At 42.6% G+C, this 17866-nt stretch overlaps 1 protein-coding gene across 4 annotated transcripts in view; it reads right to left on the bottom strand.

Moving 5' to 3' along the window:
• GALC (galactosylceramidase) overlaps positions 1 to 6627 on the bottom strand; it is a 59980-nt gene extending 53353 nt beyond the window's left edge. Inside the window, exon 1 of one of the 4 annotated variants that reach the window (XM_040641586.1) lies at positions 4981 to 6627. In XM_040641586.1, the coding sequence (XP_040497520.1) occupies positions 4981 to 5460 (480 nt within the window). In that variant the 5' untranslated portion in view covers positions 5461 to 6627. Of the gene's footprint in view, positions 1 to 4508; positions 4677 to 4980 lie in introns of those variants that run through there. The other 3 variants (XM_040641583.1, XM_040641584.1, XM_040641585.1) reach the window with 3 other exon arrangements.
• Positions 6628 to 17866: the final 11239 nt, after the last annotated feature.

Here is a 17866-nt window from a genome sequence, read left to right as displayed (position 1 = left end):
TCCTCCTTCCTAATCAATGAAACAGGATGATATTAACCAAAATAATCATGTGCCAGATGCCATCCTAGGCACTCTACATCTATCCTCACGATGCTCCCACCAGGTTTCAAGGTCTCCCCAGAAAAGAAACTGAGACACTGGGAGGTTAATTAACCTGACCGTGGCCGTACAGTGAACGGCAGGGCCCAGAATGGACCCATTACAATCTGTTCCTAAACCCACATTCTTAACTACTGCCCCATACTGCCTTCCCTATCAGATTGGAAGATCAAGTGAGAACATTCCAAACTACTACCACAAACTGTGCTACGTACCAGGGACTCTGCACAGAAATCTAAAGTGATGTGCAAATGTACTGTTGTAACCATTTTCCTTCAATCAATATTCATTAAGCTTCTAAGATGAGGAACACACTATATACACAGGGACACTATCGAATAGATAAGAGCATCCTACTCTGAGTTATGCAACATTCTTCTCATTTTAATAATCTTAAACTGAGTTAATAAATCTAAAATAACAAAGACTTCCATTTTTCAGCAAGTTCAAATATTGGATTTAATGTCACAAGTAAAGATACTAGAACAGATGAGTCTACTGTAGGTTTAAACCACAAAAATAAAAAGAAGAATGACTGTAGTGAAACACACACATTGACCCATTAGTCCAGGTTACCCGGAAATATGATCTAGCACCTATGAGGAAGGTTGCAACATCAGAAAATAAAAGCATAAAAATCAAGACGAGTAAGTTGGGTTAAGGAAAAGGTTTGTCTCTCCCCACTTGAACAGCCCCTACGCCCCCAACCCCACACACAAAGCAGGTCAGATCAGCTACAGACCGGGTCATCCATTCTCCTGTAAGCCACAACAGTTGGCTTTTTCTTTTTGTAATGCAAATATGACTTAAACTTTGATTGCCAAGGCATCCACTTTTCAACAAGAATTATGTTTTACAGTATGTGTACTTAAAACATTACCCAAATCTCTTTGGTAACTTGAAACCTTAGAGTTTTGCCAAGTTCAACTGATGGAAATTCATTACATATATAGATCATTGCCAAGTATACAATATTGAAACATTAATTACTGAACACAGGTTTGTCTACTTTTGGTTTCTTGTAACAGAGAAACTAAAGACATCTGGATCTGTTAGTAAACATGTCCTGTGCTATACTGAAAAACTTACTACTTTTTTTAAAAGAGGCATATGCCTGTAGAAATTATGAAATGTATTCATAAATTTGCCAATATACAGAATGCTAATAAACAGCTCACAACTGCTTACTCACTAGTTTTCACTAGAAATTAAGGTTTCTAAGAGTTAAGAATGCTAATATATGTAATTAAAAGTACAAGAAATAAGAGAACTCCAGGCAAGGACAGTAGGACGTATTTTAGCTAAGGTATGAGGTATGAAGATGCATTTTTTGTTAAGGCAAATGAAAGTAATATTCTAAAGTAGACAAACTGAATGGATACAGAAAGTAGGAGAAAGAAAGAAAAAAAGAGAGGGAGTGAGATTTTACCTTGTGTAGACAAGCTGGCTAAAAATGAAATAATTTATTATAAAGGTTTTTTAAAAAGCTCTAATAGTGTATTTATGAAAACTGAAGCTTAATTTTCTTTCATCTACTAAAAGGACGGTTTTCCTGGACTACTGGTCTATTCTTGGTGACTGTGCAAGGTTTTCCTTTACCTTTTAAGTAATCTGCCTAGGAAATAAAGATTCTGTATTTTACAAAATAATTTCCTGTGTTTCAAGTTGTCTTTATCATGCCCTTGATACTTAAGAAAACAAGTCTTCTCTATTTAAAGAGCTAAAGTTCTTTTTTTTTTTTTTAATAAACTATGTAGCTTTCTGAATTTGCCTATGAAGTCTTTAACTGTAATTCTGGTAAAAGTTTAAATGGATTACTCATATTTCACAGGAATCTATGATCCAATGTAATCAAGTGTTTTAAAACCTTTTGACATTCCTGACACATTTCCCAGAATCAAATTCTAAATGAAGTCTTTTTAAACCTTGAACTGTGGGATTTTCCCGGGGGTCCTGGAACATCTCAAATGATGTGTTCTTTCTCCTTATAAAAAGAGAGATGTTAAACTACATGGAAAGCTTTGTCAAATAAATAATGAGAAACCTTCTTTAGGTTAAATTTGTATGGGTATGTGAGATTGATGTAAGTGTTCCAGAAATCATATGAAATTCCTAGACATCTGCTATGTCCTGGTATGATGCGATCACTTAAAATTCTAGTTATTATCTGAGAATGTTATATGTCACAGAAATAACCAAAGTTTCTTGCCAACTGCATTATAATCAACTCCCATCAGGTATTTAACAGGGCTATCTTTAAGCCTTTAAGTGTTTCCTGCCAGCCTCACCAGGTAAGTAAGGAGGCCACTTCTTGGGAAGCCCAAAAACATCAGGATATTTGGGGGACTTTGCGAAGAGAGGAATTCACCCAAATCTACAGGTATTGTAGATGAAGTCTGAAGGCAAGTCCTTGGCTTGACTGCCCAGCACTGAGAGACTTTTAGAGTCCAATCTGAGATTCCTTGTGAAAAAAAATCCAGCAAAGCACACTTAGAAAAGCCTATTTGATCAGACCTACTTACATGAGATGGCCAAAGATGTTTAAATATTTCACAAAGTTACCCAAATCTTTGAACACATTCCTGAGCCCCAGGATCACTGACCTGGTTTCATGGCAGGACTCTTAAAGCTTGGGACAGTGACAACAGACTGGATTTCAGACTACTGTCTGTATAATCATTATCGAAGTGCTATATAATCCTACTGAGATGTGTACTTTCTGGATTACAACATACCCTACCCCTGGCTTTTAACCTATCAGCTATCCACGGTCACCACTGACTAATGCCTCAGCATCAAGGTGGACTGTAGTGTAAACCCAGTTCTTTTTCCTTTTTTGCAAAGCAAGAGCCTGAGGGCAGACTCTTCAAAGAAGCATCCACTTCAAAGATAGCTATTTCAAGGAAACACATTTCCAGCCACACACCTAGATAAACAGCCAGGCTGCCCGGAGGGAAGACCCCAGCCTTCTCTATTTTAAAGATCTTGGTTGATTTCGGAAACTGACCATTTAGGCTGCTTGATTTTTCTCTTCCAGCACTTTAAATTCCCCCTAAATTTTAAATCCAAACAATGAGTGAGCCTGAGATAAAGCAGGACCCCAGGGGCTCCCACACTGCTCTCTCTAGTGCTCTCTCCCCCCACCTCCCCGCCCCAACCCACAACAGTGCTCTGTGGCCCCAGGTGTGCCATGTGCTTGCCAAGATCAGTGAGTAGTAAGCCTTTTTTTTTTTTAAGTTTCCTGATGGTTATTGCTGAGGACATCTTATCATAATAAGAGCACTAGGGCCAGTCCAGCCACAACACTAGCTATCAGTAGACTGAGATCAGCACAAAACATCCATTCAGCAAGCAAGCAGTCAAGCTAGTTCTGAAATGCATCTGAATATACAAGCTCCATCTGACTCAACCCAACAAACCACCCACTCAAGAGTTAGGCCTCAACATCAAATAAAATCAGCTCTAGTTGTAATTTGGGGTACAATGGAAGGGGATAACAAAGACAGGAAAAATGTTACAGAGGACATGTGATAGAAGCAAGTAAATTTTGTTACAGCCAAGAAGAATTATGCTACTAAAGAAAGCTCCCAGGCCTAGAGGCCTCCTGTCAGCATGACCAGGAAACTCAGACAATTACCAGCTGTGCCCACACAATTTTACACAAAGCTGGAATGGCCCTCTTGTCTCCCATCACGTAAATCTTATGGAATGCCCACGTAACATGAACTCATTCATCGCAACTGCCACAGCCAAGAGAGGACTAAGGCACGCCAGTTAAATGCAGTTTGTATTCTAGATGGGATCCTGGAACAGAAAATGGGCATTAGGTAACTACTAAGGAAATCAGAAGTGTGGATTTTCATATGCTATCAATACTGGTTGTGACAAATGTACCATACCAGTGTGGGATACTGATAACAGAAAAATGGCTGCAGGGTCTATGAGAACTCTGTATTACCTTGGAAACTTTTCTGAAATCTAAAACTATTCTGAAATTAAGTATACTTAAAAGAATAAGGCTCTCACTACTTAGTATACTGAGAATCAACTGGTGTATTTGTTAAAATGCAGATTCTCAGGCCCCAATCCAGAACTATAGTCAGAATGGGGAGTGCATTTTAACAAGCATACCAGGTGATTCTTATACACCCAAAAGGCGGTGAGCCCCCTTGGCTGTTGACCCAATGTGCCCCCCTCCCTGCACATAAAAACAGCTATCAATGAGAAACGGAGGCACTAACCTTTCCGGTGGGCAATTCACCCCACCTTGGGCCTTGATGACTCCCAAGAAACAGCCCCCCAACAGTAAACAACCTAGACTACCAGTTGTTAGTAGTATAGCCTGCCATTAAAACAAACAAACAAAAAAACAATTAAAAAAATAAAACAGTCCCAGACTGGCCTCTTACCTTCCTAAAGAGGCTTTGAGGCACCTGTCGCACCTCCAAACAAAAACGTATTGGCCCCTCTGAAGTTAGCCAATCGCACCCTACACTAGTGGTCCCGGGCTTCCGACTTTCCGACCCGCAGTGGGGCATCTTTTTGGGAAGAGAAATGCTCCGCAGGCTCCCTGGCCATTTCTGGAGCGACCAGGCTCCATTGCCAGGGGTGAGAGTACGAGCCCCAGCCTTGTCACTATCTACACCTGTCACTTATTCGGTGGACCTCCGCATCCTCCTCTACTAAAACGAATTGCCTCTATAGGTTCATCTAAAACGAGCAAGTGCCGCTTCCAACACTACAGATGCCCCGACCTCCGGCCGAGGGGCGGCCGCCAGGAGCGAGACCGCGACTGGAGCGCATCGAAACGCTGGGCTGCGCCGCGGGGGCTTATGGGACGCCCCCTAGCAACGCCCGCACATCCCACTGCCCGCCGCTCACCCCGCCGCCGCTGATCGCGCCGATGCCATCGAACTCCCGGCCCAGCCCGTCGGAGTCGTCCAGCACGTACGCGCCGCCGGGCACCAGCAGCACGCACAGTAGTAGGGGCACCGCGGCGCGGCCCGCCGAACCCGCGGCGGCCGTCATGGCTTTCCCTCGGCGTTGCCGGGAAGCCTGGAGTAGGCGCTCAGCCATTGTGTGGGTCACATGACTTCGGCGCTCAGGGAGGTGGGTCCGGCCGTCGCCATGATGGGGAAGGGCAATAGGGCGCTGACGCCGAAGCCGCCATCTTGAGTGCGGGCGACAGTAGTGTTGTGGAGTAGCAGAGCGAGCTTTTTCTGGTCCTGACTTTTTCGGGGTGGGGTCTTCAAGTGTACTCACTTCCCTGCTTCTCTTCCCGCCCCATCTGTTAACGAAGGGGAGGTGGATGTCCAAGGCCGCCTTAGGGAACTGAAGCTCCCTCAGCATCTCAGAGAGCATTTACCACGTGCCGTTCTGTGGCAGAGCAAGAAAGAAGACCCAGCTTGCAGCCCTTAACTAGGTCCCAGTTCAGGTGTGGCCCTGGTTGAGTCTTTTCAGCTTTCTGAGCCTGAGTTTCCTTTTGTGGAAGATGAAACAAGAGCAGCCAGAGGGGAACATGTGATTAAACGAAATACAGGGTAATAGGCCCTCAGTAAATCTGCGCTGAATGCATTACACACTTGGCAAACGTTAGCGGCCAAGGTTCTCCATTCTGGTAGCCACCATGTTTATTTAGCTTTCAGCTTCATCAGCTACCCTCCGTTGCCGGTTGACATGGTTCCAGGCAGTTAACCCTACACTGGTAGGAAAGTTGTGTTCATGGGATTTTGCCGCATTCAGCGTCAGAGATTTCTGATTTTCTTCTTAGCAGAGCAAACTGAAGAGACTGAATGGCTGCAGAGAAAGCATTTCTCATCCCAAAATCTCCCTTTGTAGATCCATGGAATTGGTTTACAGTGTCTGCACAAGCCCTGGAGACCCAAAATGGCAAAGAGAAGACCCAAAAGCTATTGGACACACAAGTCTTTATCTTCAGGGTCCTATTCGGAGTCAGGTTGTTTTGCCCCTTAACTACAAACCTAAATTTAAGTTTCAGGATCACAGTTATACTAGGAAGAACAGTTATCTGTGCAGTCCCAAGAAGGAAGTTGTCAGGTCCTTCTGCTATCCCTGCATTCTGAACAGAATTGCTTTTTCTCCTCTTAAATTACTGTAGATCTATTTTGGTTTGCCAGGAACGGTCCCAGCTTATGTCTATTGTTCTAGTATAATTATTAATAGTGCCCCTTTCGCCCTCAAAAGTGTTCTAGCTTGAATGATAAGTTATATAGCTCCCTACATATGGGTCATTTTTTCTTCCATTTCTTCTTTTCCCAGTAGGTACAGCACATGTCTGAACTGTATCTTCTCTACCACCACCACCATTCTATGATACAAGTCAGGAACTATGCGGGTTCCATAGATTTACCTTCCCAGAACTCATGCTGATCCATCCCTTCTAATATAATCTTTTAAGCCAGAATTTGAGCATCAGTGGATGCAAGCCACAGATGATAAAGAAAATGAATGTTAAGCTCCCTACCAATTCTGAGATTTTGTATCTGTGATGTGTATATAACATACACGTAATAATGCAACTAGAAAGGAAGTACCAGGGTGAAAATAGAAGAAAATACCATACACAAGAAACTGAGAAGCTGAAACCAGTACCCACCATACATGATCCCGTAACACACCATTGCACCTGTATTTGAAAGGCACATCACAAGTATTTGTATACTTTGGGATTTCTATAGAAGAGGAAACACAGAATATTTGACAGAAAAAAAGTTCTCATCCCCAGTTTACATCACTAGTTCTTATTAGTTCCTATATCAAAGTAATTCCTTACACAGAAAAATATCTCTTGTTTCAAATTTCTAATCTATGTTCAGGAAACCATTAGAAAAGAAAGCTTCTAGTAAAAAGGCAATTAAATATAAACGGAGGAAGAGAGATCCATGGACAGCTGGACGCAGGAGTCAGATCTGCTCAAGAGGTGAGATAAAAGAAAATAGCAGTTATGAGACAAGTAATCATGTGTTCAGCTTCCCTTGCTCCTGCGGTCTAGGGCTTGAGATAAACAAGAAAAGAAGTGCCTCTCAGTTCTCAAATTTCAGATGAGTTTTGAAAGTAAAGACTGTCTTTGTCTTCAAGGAGCAGCGTTTCTGGGTATCTCATCTGCACATCACCCACAGCAAATTTCTCATTTTTCCAACGTGAAAAGTGTGATTAAAATCATATGGTCTCTTGAGAAAGATGAGAGATCTTGCCTTTTAATGCAAAGTTACTGATAAAGTCTGATAGTAGTCTGTTGTCTCTAGAAAATGGCTCTGAAGTCAGCCCTCAAATTCAAGGGCAGAAGCCGAGTCTTTTTCCTCTTTGTACTTCCCAAGGGCAATGTCCAAACTGCAGTAGGTACTCAATATGTATTAGTGAAATTGAACTTAAAAAAAAAAAAATCACTGTAAAAATGATGCCTCAAATTACTGGGGTAAGTATGGAACTTTTGAAACATGTGGAGACATCTGGATAACTATTTGGAAAAATCAAATTTTAGATTTATGCTTCACACCACACATAAACTACAAATGGACAGAGCTCTAAATGTAAAATATGAAAACTTACTTCTAATACAAACACGGGTAAATTCCTGAATAACTTGGGGGTCTAAATATGATTTAATATTTCAATATAAAAAAATAAAAGTTTAATTGAAAAAAAATCACTGAATATGGGGCGCCAGGGTGACTCAGTCAGTTAAGCACCCACCTCCAGCTCAGGTCATGATCTCAGGGTCCTGGGATCGATGGGATGGAGCCAATGGAGCCCAGGTGGGGTTGGACTCCCCTACTCAGTGTGGAGTCTGCTTCTCCCTCTCCCTCTGCCCCTCCCCGCTTGTGCACTCGAGCACGTGCTCTCTCCAATAAATAAATAAAATCTTGTTTAAATTTTTAAAAAATACTAATAAATTCACCGAATAATCATATTAGGGGATAAGGAAGAAGGATTATTTACAAAAGAAAGTGGAAACATTTCTTAAAGTAGAATCTCCTGGGGCATGAAAGAGCACAAAGTATATTCCCTTCATGAACTATCCTGTAACATCTGCTGTTTATCTGATTTTTTCGACTTTGACGTACGTTGCTTGATTGCACTTGCTAATAATGTCCCTCTGTTCAGTGACTTCTAAAATATGTGTAGGAATTCTGTTAATTCAGGACTTTATATAAAGACAATAACAATAGTTCAGAGGACAGAACCCACATAATGGAATAAATTATATATTGTTTACTAAACATTTTCTTAAGCAGAATTCAGATAAAAACTGCTAGAGCAGAGAACAAGGTGGTGTAGTCATTAGAATCAGCCCTGGAGTCCCAGCCTACTTCACGGCTCGCCACAAAACTAAGACAATTCCTGTCTTCATACTAATCTGAATATTTCCCCCCTCCCCCGTTTTTGTAATCTACAGTCATTCAAACCCTTGCCCCCTCTGGCTGATTCCCCAGGGGAGTCTTGGTAGGAGGCAGGTTCCACTCTTTCAGGAGGGAAGGAGCCAGATCATCCTTCTTCCTGCCCCCAGCAGCAGAGGCTCTGGCAGCGACCAGCCTCCCTCAGCCAGTTCCTTGAACCTGCGACTTCGATCCTGTAAGGGAAACTAGCTAGATGTAAGTCAGCGCTGCCAAGAAAGCACCCTGGAGCCATGTCAGAGTCCAGAGGAGGCACCGGCAGGAGGCTCCATCAGAGGAGCCCTGAGTGCCTGGAACAGCAGGGTCAGACGTGCCATCCTAATCTATGGCTCAGGCACGGTGACCTGGGCTGTCTTTCTGGTCCTCTGGCTCCGGCCCGTTTCACAAGGCTGGTTCGGCAGCTTTTCTGCACCCCATCCTGATTTCGAAGTCATTCATTTTCTGCTCAAGTTAGCCACAGATGGTGCTGTTGCCCTCAGCAGAGAACCAGGCTGCGATCCAGAGCGGAGGCAGTCATCCAAAAGAATTCTCAACCTCTATCTGCATTCCCCACCCCCACCCCCCACCCCCACCCTCACTCCCCGGCTTTAAAACACTCTCTTTGCCACCACTCGTTCTTCCCCCGGTCATTGGGGCTGTGTGGATTTGCTCAACTAAGAGAACTCCAGGAAGTTTTGCACTCCTCCTACGTTTCACCCTTGATGTGTCTGTTCTTTGGATTGTCAATACCGTTTTCTGCACTCCTGCCAAGGGAAGAATTTTAGAATCCACCTAATCCCAAATCCTAAGCATGAAGAAAATGACAGTGCAAGAGTTTTCCACCACCCGAAAGATTTTTTTTTAAACATCTGGTGCAATGCTGTCCAACACATGTAATTTGAAATTTTCTAGTACACGTTTTTCTTTTAAAAGCAGATGAGATCAATTTTAATGATATATTCTATTTAATCCCAAATATCTATGTATGATCAAATATGTAATCAATATAAAATGTATTAATAAAATTCTTTGTGTTCTTTTTATCATACTGCCTTCAAAAACCTAGAGTGTATTTTACACATACGGCACATCTCAGTTTGTATTAGCTACATTTCAAGTGCGCAATAGCCAGGGGGGTCAGCAGCTCCTGTATTGGACAGAGTACACTCAGTAAATGTCTACCTCTGTGGCTAAGGATGAGGCTGAAGAATTTCCACTCTTTGCTAGAGCCACCCTAACAAAATACAACAAAACTGTGGTTTAAACAACACAAATCTACTTTCTCCCAGTTCTGAAGTTCAAGATCAAGGTGACAGGAGATTTGGTTTCTTCTGAGACTTCTCTCCTTGGGTTGCAGGTGGCTACATCTCTCTGTGTCCTCACATGATCTTTCCTCCGTGCTTGCAAGTCAACGGTGTCTCTTTGTGGGTCCAAATCTTTTCTTATAAGAACATCAGTCAGATGGGAGGAGGGCCCATGCTAACAGCTTCATTATAACTTAATCACCTCTTTAAAGGCCCCGTCTGCAAATACAGTCACATTCTGAAGCACTGGGTGTTGGGGCTTCAATACACAAATTTGAGGGGGACACAATTCAGCCCGTACAATCTCTCACCGTGGATAAGTATCACCCCATTGCTCAACCATAACACACTCATATTGAGTATATGGTTGATCTCTGATCAATAAACTTCCAACCAAAGTCAACAGAACTCAGAATTTTCTCAGAAAACTTAAATGTACACTTTGGTGTCCGAGGGAAAATCTGTTGCATAAACAACATACTTCTGTTTGTTTTGAGAATTCACAACTGTGCACACATAAGTCGGGAACTATATTTTCCTTCCAAGGAGGAAATCCTAGTTCCCGATTTCTTCTTACAGACTGTGTTAAAGGTAATCACTTGCTCTTCCCAGGACACAGCTGACAGGTGCTCTTCTGTATGACTTACCTCATGCTGTTGTGCTTTGGAAATATCCTTTCTTCCATATCTAAATGTCTAAAGTCTTCTCATTTTTAAAGATACATCTGAATGCTACCTCCTTCTTATGTTTCCCTTGATGTATGTTTAAAGCAAACTTCCCTCCCTCTAACGTCTCATGCATCTTCTGTATAAGACTCTAAAGTTGGACAAAGGTTAAGTCCTATGTATGATTCATTATAATTTCTATTACAGCATCACAGTGTTATGCTATGGCACAGACAGTGTTCATTTATAATAGACACCTAGTAAGTGTTGATAAATGTTTGTGGAAAGATTTGCTGAAATAATATTTAATCTGAAGGCTCAAAATAATACCTCTTTTACCTGCTGCCAAACTCCACCCTGGGGGAGTCAGCCCACGTGTTCAAGATGTTGCTAAAATACATCAGCCACAGAATCTTTCAAGAGATCACATTTGGGGCACAGGAGGAAGGAATAAAACGAGCAGGTCGAGAGCATCTGAGAGAAGCAGGGAAGGAGTGGAAGACAGAACAGAACTGAGAGGCTTAACCAATTTTATCACTGGACTCAGAGCGGACCCTGGTCAGAACAAAGACCCTATGGAAAAATGAACTATTGGAAATGACTCTAGCCTAATTCTACTGGGTTGGCCTCGGCCTGGGTTTCTGTCTCTTTTTTATTTGTAATTCTGGGAGCCAGGATTAGAGTTTAGCCCAACCTCAGGGCATTCACCTGGACCTGACATGTTCCCTAGTTGTTGCCTACTCCCCAGGAACCAGGCCAGAAACTTCTTTCTCTGCCTGCCACCTAGAGTCCTGCTCTCAATGGTTTGACTACCTGGAACCCGCAACTGTCCACCTCATCTCTATCCCATTTAATGTGGTTGGGGTATTGTGATATAGTAAGAAATATATATTTGGCCCCCAGTTCTGGTACAGAGTTCCTAAAACCCTCATCATTTCATGAGTGAGCGAGATGGTAGAAGCATCTTTGGTTATAACATTTGGCCTTAGTCCCTGGTTCCTGATAGAGCTTAAAGAACTCTTGGAATCAGCAGAGTGATGAGAATCCCTTTTTTATCCTAATGAGATGACTGGTGGCTTATCGCCCCTGGAGAGCTTCAGGATGAGGGGTGATCACTAGAAAGACAAAGGCATGCCAAGAGGATTAGAACTTTTAGTCCAACTTCCTGACCTCCTAGGAGAGGAGAGGGGATGGAGATTGAGTTAATCACCAAGTTCCCAATGACTTAATCATTATACCTATGTAATGAAATCTCCATGAAAAAAAATGTAAACTATTGGGTTTGGAGAACTTCTGGGTTAGTAAATACAACCACATACTGGGAAAGTAGAGTGCCCCAATTCCACAGGACAGAAGCTCCCGAGCTCAGGACACTTGTAGACTTCTCCTATATACCTTTTCATCTGGCCATTCATCTGTATCCATTCAAAATATCCTTACATAATCTTTTATATAACTATCCCTCATAATAAACTGATAAATGTGAGTAAAATGCTTTCTTGAGTTCAGGGAGCCATTCCAGGTAATTATCGAATCTGAGGAAGTGGTTGTAGGACCCCTTTATTGCTGGTTGGTCAGAAGTAGTGGAGGCCCAGGACTTTTGACTGGCATCTGAAGGGAGGGTAGTCTTGTGGGACTGAGCCCTTAACTTGTGGGATCTAATTCTCACTCCAGGTAATTAGTAACAAAATTGAATTAAATTGTAGGACATGTAGCTGGCGTCTGAGTGTTGGACAATTATTTGTTGGTGTAATGGGAAATCCCACATATGTGGTATCAGAAGTGTTCAACGTGGGTAGAAACAGACCATAATAGTAGCCGGTCCTCCCACGCACCAGCCTGCAGCAAACACAAGCCCAGCATTTGTACTTATGCCTGTTTGCAAGAACTACCTGCCGCATTCGTTTCGTCTTCCTGCTCTCTGATCTTGCTCTCTAGATTTTCGATCCCTGGCTCCATACTCCTGTTGTCAATATTGTTTTTTGGCTTTCCACCTCCACTTAGAGGCTACTTCAGCAGCCCTGGTTCCCTATTTCACTTAGTTGATTTTGACACCAACAGTTTTGGATAATGGAAGCCAAATAGAAGCCTCAAACACTGTTTGGGTTCCTATTACCCCTTACTGCCCCACTCCCCAACATCAGGAAAGGAGAATTTGGACAACAACATGCTTTCCCAGTCCCATCTCAGACTTTATTGCCTAATACTATGGACTGAATTGTTTCCCCCAAAATTCATATGTTGAAGCCCTAGCCCCCCATGGTCACTGTATTTAGAGACAGGACCTATCAGGAGGTAATTAAGGTTAAATGTGATCATAAGGGTAGGGCCCTGATACAATCAGATTAGTGCCCTGGTAAGAAGAGACCAGAGTGCTTATGCTAGCACACTTGTGTGCACACAAGCCTTCTCTCTCTCTCTCTCTCTCTCCCCACCCTTCTATTCCCCACCCCGAACACATAAAGACAGAGCTGTCTACAAGACAGAAAAAGAGCCCCTACCAGAAACGGAATAACAGACACCTTGCTCTTGGACTCCCAGCCTCCCCTGCTATGAGAAAATCAGTTTAAGCCTCCTAGTCTATGGTATGTTGTCACAGCAGCCTGAGATGACTAAAACACCTACCATCTATGCTTCTTGCATGCCCAAACCATGGAATTGAAATTTCTTCTTTTTTAACATATAATTTTTTTAAATCAACAATAAGTAACCATGATTATTAGAAACTTCAGTTTCAAATGACTTAAAATATGCCATAAACCCAGAGCATTAACAGAATATTTAGGTTATAAAAAGAGAACGTTTCTTGAATATTGACACTTGCCTGAATTAACCCTGATTTCATAATTTCCTCCTACATCGGACTACTGGCACCCATTCTCCATGTCACAATGTTCAGAGGGACTCAACAATATATATACTGAATTAATTATCTGTTGTTGTGTAACAGATTATCTGAAAATCCTAGCTTAAAACAACAAATATTTAGTGTCTCTCAGTTTCCGTGAGTCAGGAATTTAGGAGCCCCTTAGCTGGGTGGTTCCAGCTCAGGGTTTGTCATGGTGTCACAGTAATTTTGTTAGGAGGAACTGTAATCATCTGAAGGCTTGACAATCCACTTCCAAGATGGCGCACTCAGAGACTCAGCATGTGGACCTTTTCTCATGGCACGGCAGCTGGCATCCCTCAGACCAAAGACAGAGAGCGAGGAGGAAGTCACGGGATCTTTCTGACCTCATCTCCAAAATAGCACACCATCACTTCTGCTTTATTCTATTCACTAGGAGTGAGTTCCCAAGTCTAGCCCACACTCAAGGGGTGGGGAAATAGGCTTTCCGTCTCGAAAGGAAGAGTGTCAAAGAATGTGTGAACATATTTTAAAATCGCTACACACACTCATGACGGATTTCAGCAAACACTCGTACAATACAGTATTAAATACTGCAGTAACTAATATTTGGTGAATTAATTTAAAGAAATGAGTATTATAAAACACCATAAGAAATGTGCTCAATTACTGCACATTTGCAAAGATATTTTAGCAACCTCTAAAAAAGTGCCAGGGAGAATAAAGACTAGCATTATTTTCCATAAAATTGCAGCTATTTCTTCTTTTTTTTTTAAAGATTTGTATTTTTATTTATTTTAGAGAGAGATGTACACTTACTATCCTGACATCAAAAATTAAGTTAATCATCAGTCTGTACACCTACAATACATCAGAGGAAACGAATTTGGAGTTAATATCCTTCTTAACATTTGTGCATATAATAAAGGCCATTAAAGTTATTTATGTAATTTATAGACATCAAGAAATACATATTAGGTCTCCTAAAAAGGTATTTAGTGTATTAAAGCCTCTAGTCTTTAGTTTGATAACATATCTCCCTTTTGACTATTACTCTACTTAAGGTGATCTGACTTGACTTTGAGTCAACGGTATTTACAAGTCTGAAATGACAGGCTGTATTAGCTAAAGATTTTGAAAAATGCTGGAGTCAAATAAACTAATGGTACAACGGTGCAAAATGGAATTTAATCACTGAGGAAGGGACAGTGGGAAAAGCAACCAAGGGCAAGAATTCAAAAAGAAGGTGTTTCCTCACTCCTCTCTTTTCAGGGGTTCTGTTTTCCTCATCACAGTCTCTTAGCCAGGCACCCATCCCAGACACCGTTGTTCTCAAACTTGGGAACATCAGAACTTCTCGGAGGGCTTGTTAGAACACACACATCGCCAGACTCCCACCTGAGCTTCTGACACCCTACGCTTGGAGACGGATGGGTAATTGTAGCTCTCGAACATGACATCAGTCACATGACATCGATGCTGCTAATTCGAGACCCACACCTGGAGAACCATGGATGTAGGTGATTCCAATCTCAGGCCAGAACCACAGATGCAAGAAATAGAACATTCTTTATCTTTCTGTAACTCAGCTAAAATCGTGTTTCAATCTCTCATTCTGCCATGGTGGTAGAAACTTAATCCCAGTTCATTTGGGGTCCAAACTCACCTTCCCCTGGGTTCTGCCTGCATTCGTATGCTAGGGCTGCCACAACAAAGTGCCCAGACTGGTGGCTTGAACAACAGAAATTAAATTTCTCACAGTTCTGGAGACTGTGTAGTCTAAGACCAAAGTGTTGGCAGGCTTAGCTTCTTCTGAGGCTTCTCTCTGTGGGTCACACGTGGCCAGCTTCTCCCTAGGTCCTCATGTGGTCTTTCCCGGGTGTGCGTGCTTCCCTGGTATCTCTATGTGTCCAAATATCCTCTCCTGATAAGGACGCCAGTCATACTGGATTAAGGCCCTTCATTTTAACTTAATTGCCTCTTTAAGGGCCCCATCTCCAAATACAATCACATCCTGAGGTACTGGGGGTTAGGACTTCAGCCTACGAGCTTTGACGGAGGAGTGAAGGGACACAATTCAGCTCACAATACCAGCTAAGATCCAGGGAGTTTTCAAAGATACAAATGTAGTGATCTGAAGGGGCACCTACACCCCAATGTTCATAGCAGCAACGTCCACAATAGCCAAACTATGGAAAGAGCCCAGATCGCCATCAACAGATGAATGGATAAAGAAGATGTGGTTTATATATACAATGGGATATTCCTCAGCCATCAGAAAGGATGGATACTTACCGTTTACATCAATGTGGCTAGAACTGGAGAATATTATGCTGAGTGAAACAAGTCAATCAGAGAAAGACAGTTATCATATGGTTTCACTCATGTGTGGAATATAAGAAACAGCGCAGAGGATCATAGGGTAACGGAGGGAAAGCTGAATGGGACGTCAGCAGAGAGGGAGACAAACCATGAGAGGCTCTTACCTCTAGGAAAGAAACCGAGGGTTGCTGGAGGGGAGGTGGGTGAGGTAACTGGGTGATGGACATGAGGGAGGGCACTTGTGATGAGCACTGGGTGTTATATCCAACTGAGGAACTATTGAACTCTACGTCTGAAACAAATGATGTACTATATGTAGGCGAATTGAATTTAAATTTTAAAAAAAGAAAGAAAAGAAAAACAAATAAAAGAAAATGAAAACAGCCAGATACCTGTCTGGCTCAGTTGGAAGAGCATGTGACTCTTCATCTCAGGTTTGTGGATTCAAGACCCACGTTGGGTGTAGAGATTACTAACAAATAAAATAAACTTGAAATGTAAATGTATAATCTAGGGGCAAAAAGTAAAAATATTTAAAATTAAATAAATAAATAAATAAATAAATAAATAAAATGGAAAAAAAAAGATCCAGGGAGTTTTCATGTTGTCAATGCTGGAGGGTAATAGCTCAACCCTTGGATCTCAACCACTTCTGTGTGCCCTCTGTGGCCTTCCAGAAATGATTCTACTCCCCCTGTGCTGTGCTAGGCACAAGGGAGCTTGCTGAGGCTGTCTCTGGCCTCTCCCACACACACCCTTGGGTCTTACCACCTAGCCTTCACCCTGGACCCGAACCACGGGTCCACCCTCCTCCCCAGATCTGACACCTCATCTGGAGTAACTGCCGCCCCACCTCACCGCAGGCCTCGCTGGGGAGAGGGGTGCAAGCAGTCAGGATGCCAAGTCCCTGTCTCAGATGCCACATCTGAGCTCTCATAACTTCCTCTCTCACAATCCTGCGCGTCCCACCCCCACCAGGCAGAAAAACCCTTTCTCTGCTCTTGTGGGCGGAGAGCTCCGCTTCGTCCCCACAGGGACTCTCCCTAGTAGACTGTCTGTGCTTCAGTAATTTCCACTCTCCCACGCGGCAGACATTTTTTGAAACTCAAACCCTAGGATTGTCTTCTCCCTCCCATCTGCGGGTCTACTTCTCTGCCAAGAATTCCTCTTCTGATGCAAGACATGCAAAATAGCTCATTGCATTGGGTGGGAGTGAGAAAAGGAAATAGGTCCGTATTTCAGAACATCCCCTGCCTTGTGTGCTTGCTGCTTTAGCTGCTGGAATTGCTCCCAAAAGGCCACGTGGCATCGCGGAGGCCCGTTCACCGGCGGCTTAGGCTCTTGCACTGCCTGCCCCGTGGAGAAGTGGGAACGGAGCAGAACCACATTCTCTTCCCCTTTTCCCCACGGGTGGTGCAGGCGCATGGGCCGCAAATAGCTGGCACATTAGCAACCTCAGCCCCTCAGGCAGTGTTCTGAATTAACTGCTAAGTGGTCTTTTCTCACCGTGGAGCTGTTAAAATGTCACAGAGACTCAATGCCCTGAAATTTCCAACTGTTTGGTAGGTAGCCCCATGGTTGAAAATATGGTATGGCCATATATTCTGGACTACATGAGAAGCAAATTTACTGGGGCGCCTGGGTGGCTCAGTGGGTTAAGCGTCTGCCTTGGGCTTGGGTCATGATCTTGGGCTCCTGGGATTTGGGAGGGAAGGGGGGGGGGCCCTGCTCAGCGGGGAGTCTGCTTCTCTGTCTCTCTCTGCCCCTCCCCCCTCACGCTCTTTCTCTCTCTTTCTCAAATAAATAAATAAAATCTTTCCAAAAAAATTTACTATAGGTTGTTAATGTCTTATTGCATGGAATTGGCCAAGTTTTAACATAGGATGACCGCACAGGTTTTCTCCTATTTAATCAGAAGTAAAAGTTTGATTGTGTTTCTTGGGTCTTGTAACTATATTCTTTTTTTTTTTTTCCTGAAGAGCAAAATACACAAATATTTTGATATGGATATGAATATACCTTTCCCCTAAAAGCAGAAGTCTAGTCTATTTAGGCAAAATAAGGGACTGTGAGAGTCATGAAAGAGCAATGCACAGAAGCCACAGATAATTGGATGTACAAAATCAAGCAAAAATGGGAATTTTGGATTAGAGTCACAAGGAAAATGAAATCATTACTTTTGGTTTTGTAAAGTCTTAAGGGTTTTATTATTAATTTTCCACATTATACTTAAAT

This window comes from Ursus maritimus, unplaced genomic scaffold, assembly GCF_017311325.1.
Source record: "Ursus maritimus isolate PB19 unplaced genomic scaffold, ASM1731132v1 scaffold_25, whole genome shotgun sequence".
NCBI lineage: Eukaryota > Metazoa > Chordata > Mammalia > Carnivora > Ursidae > Ursus > Ursus maritimus.
This window is presented reverse-complemented; position numbering and strand designations above follow the sequence as displayed.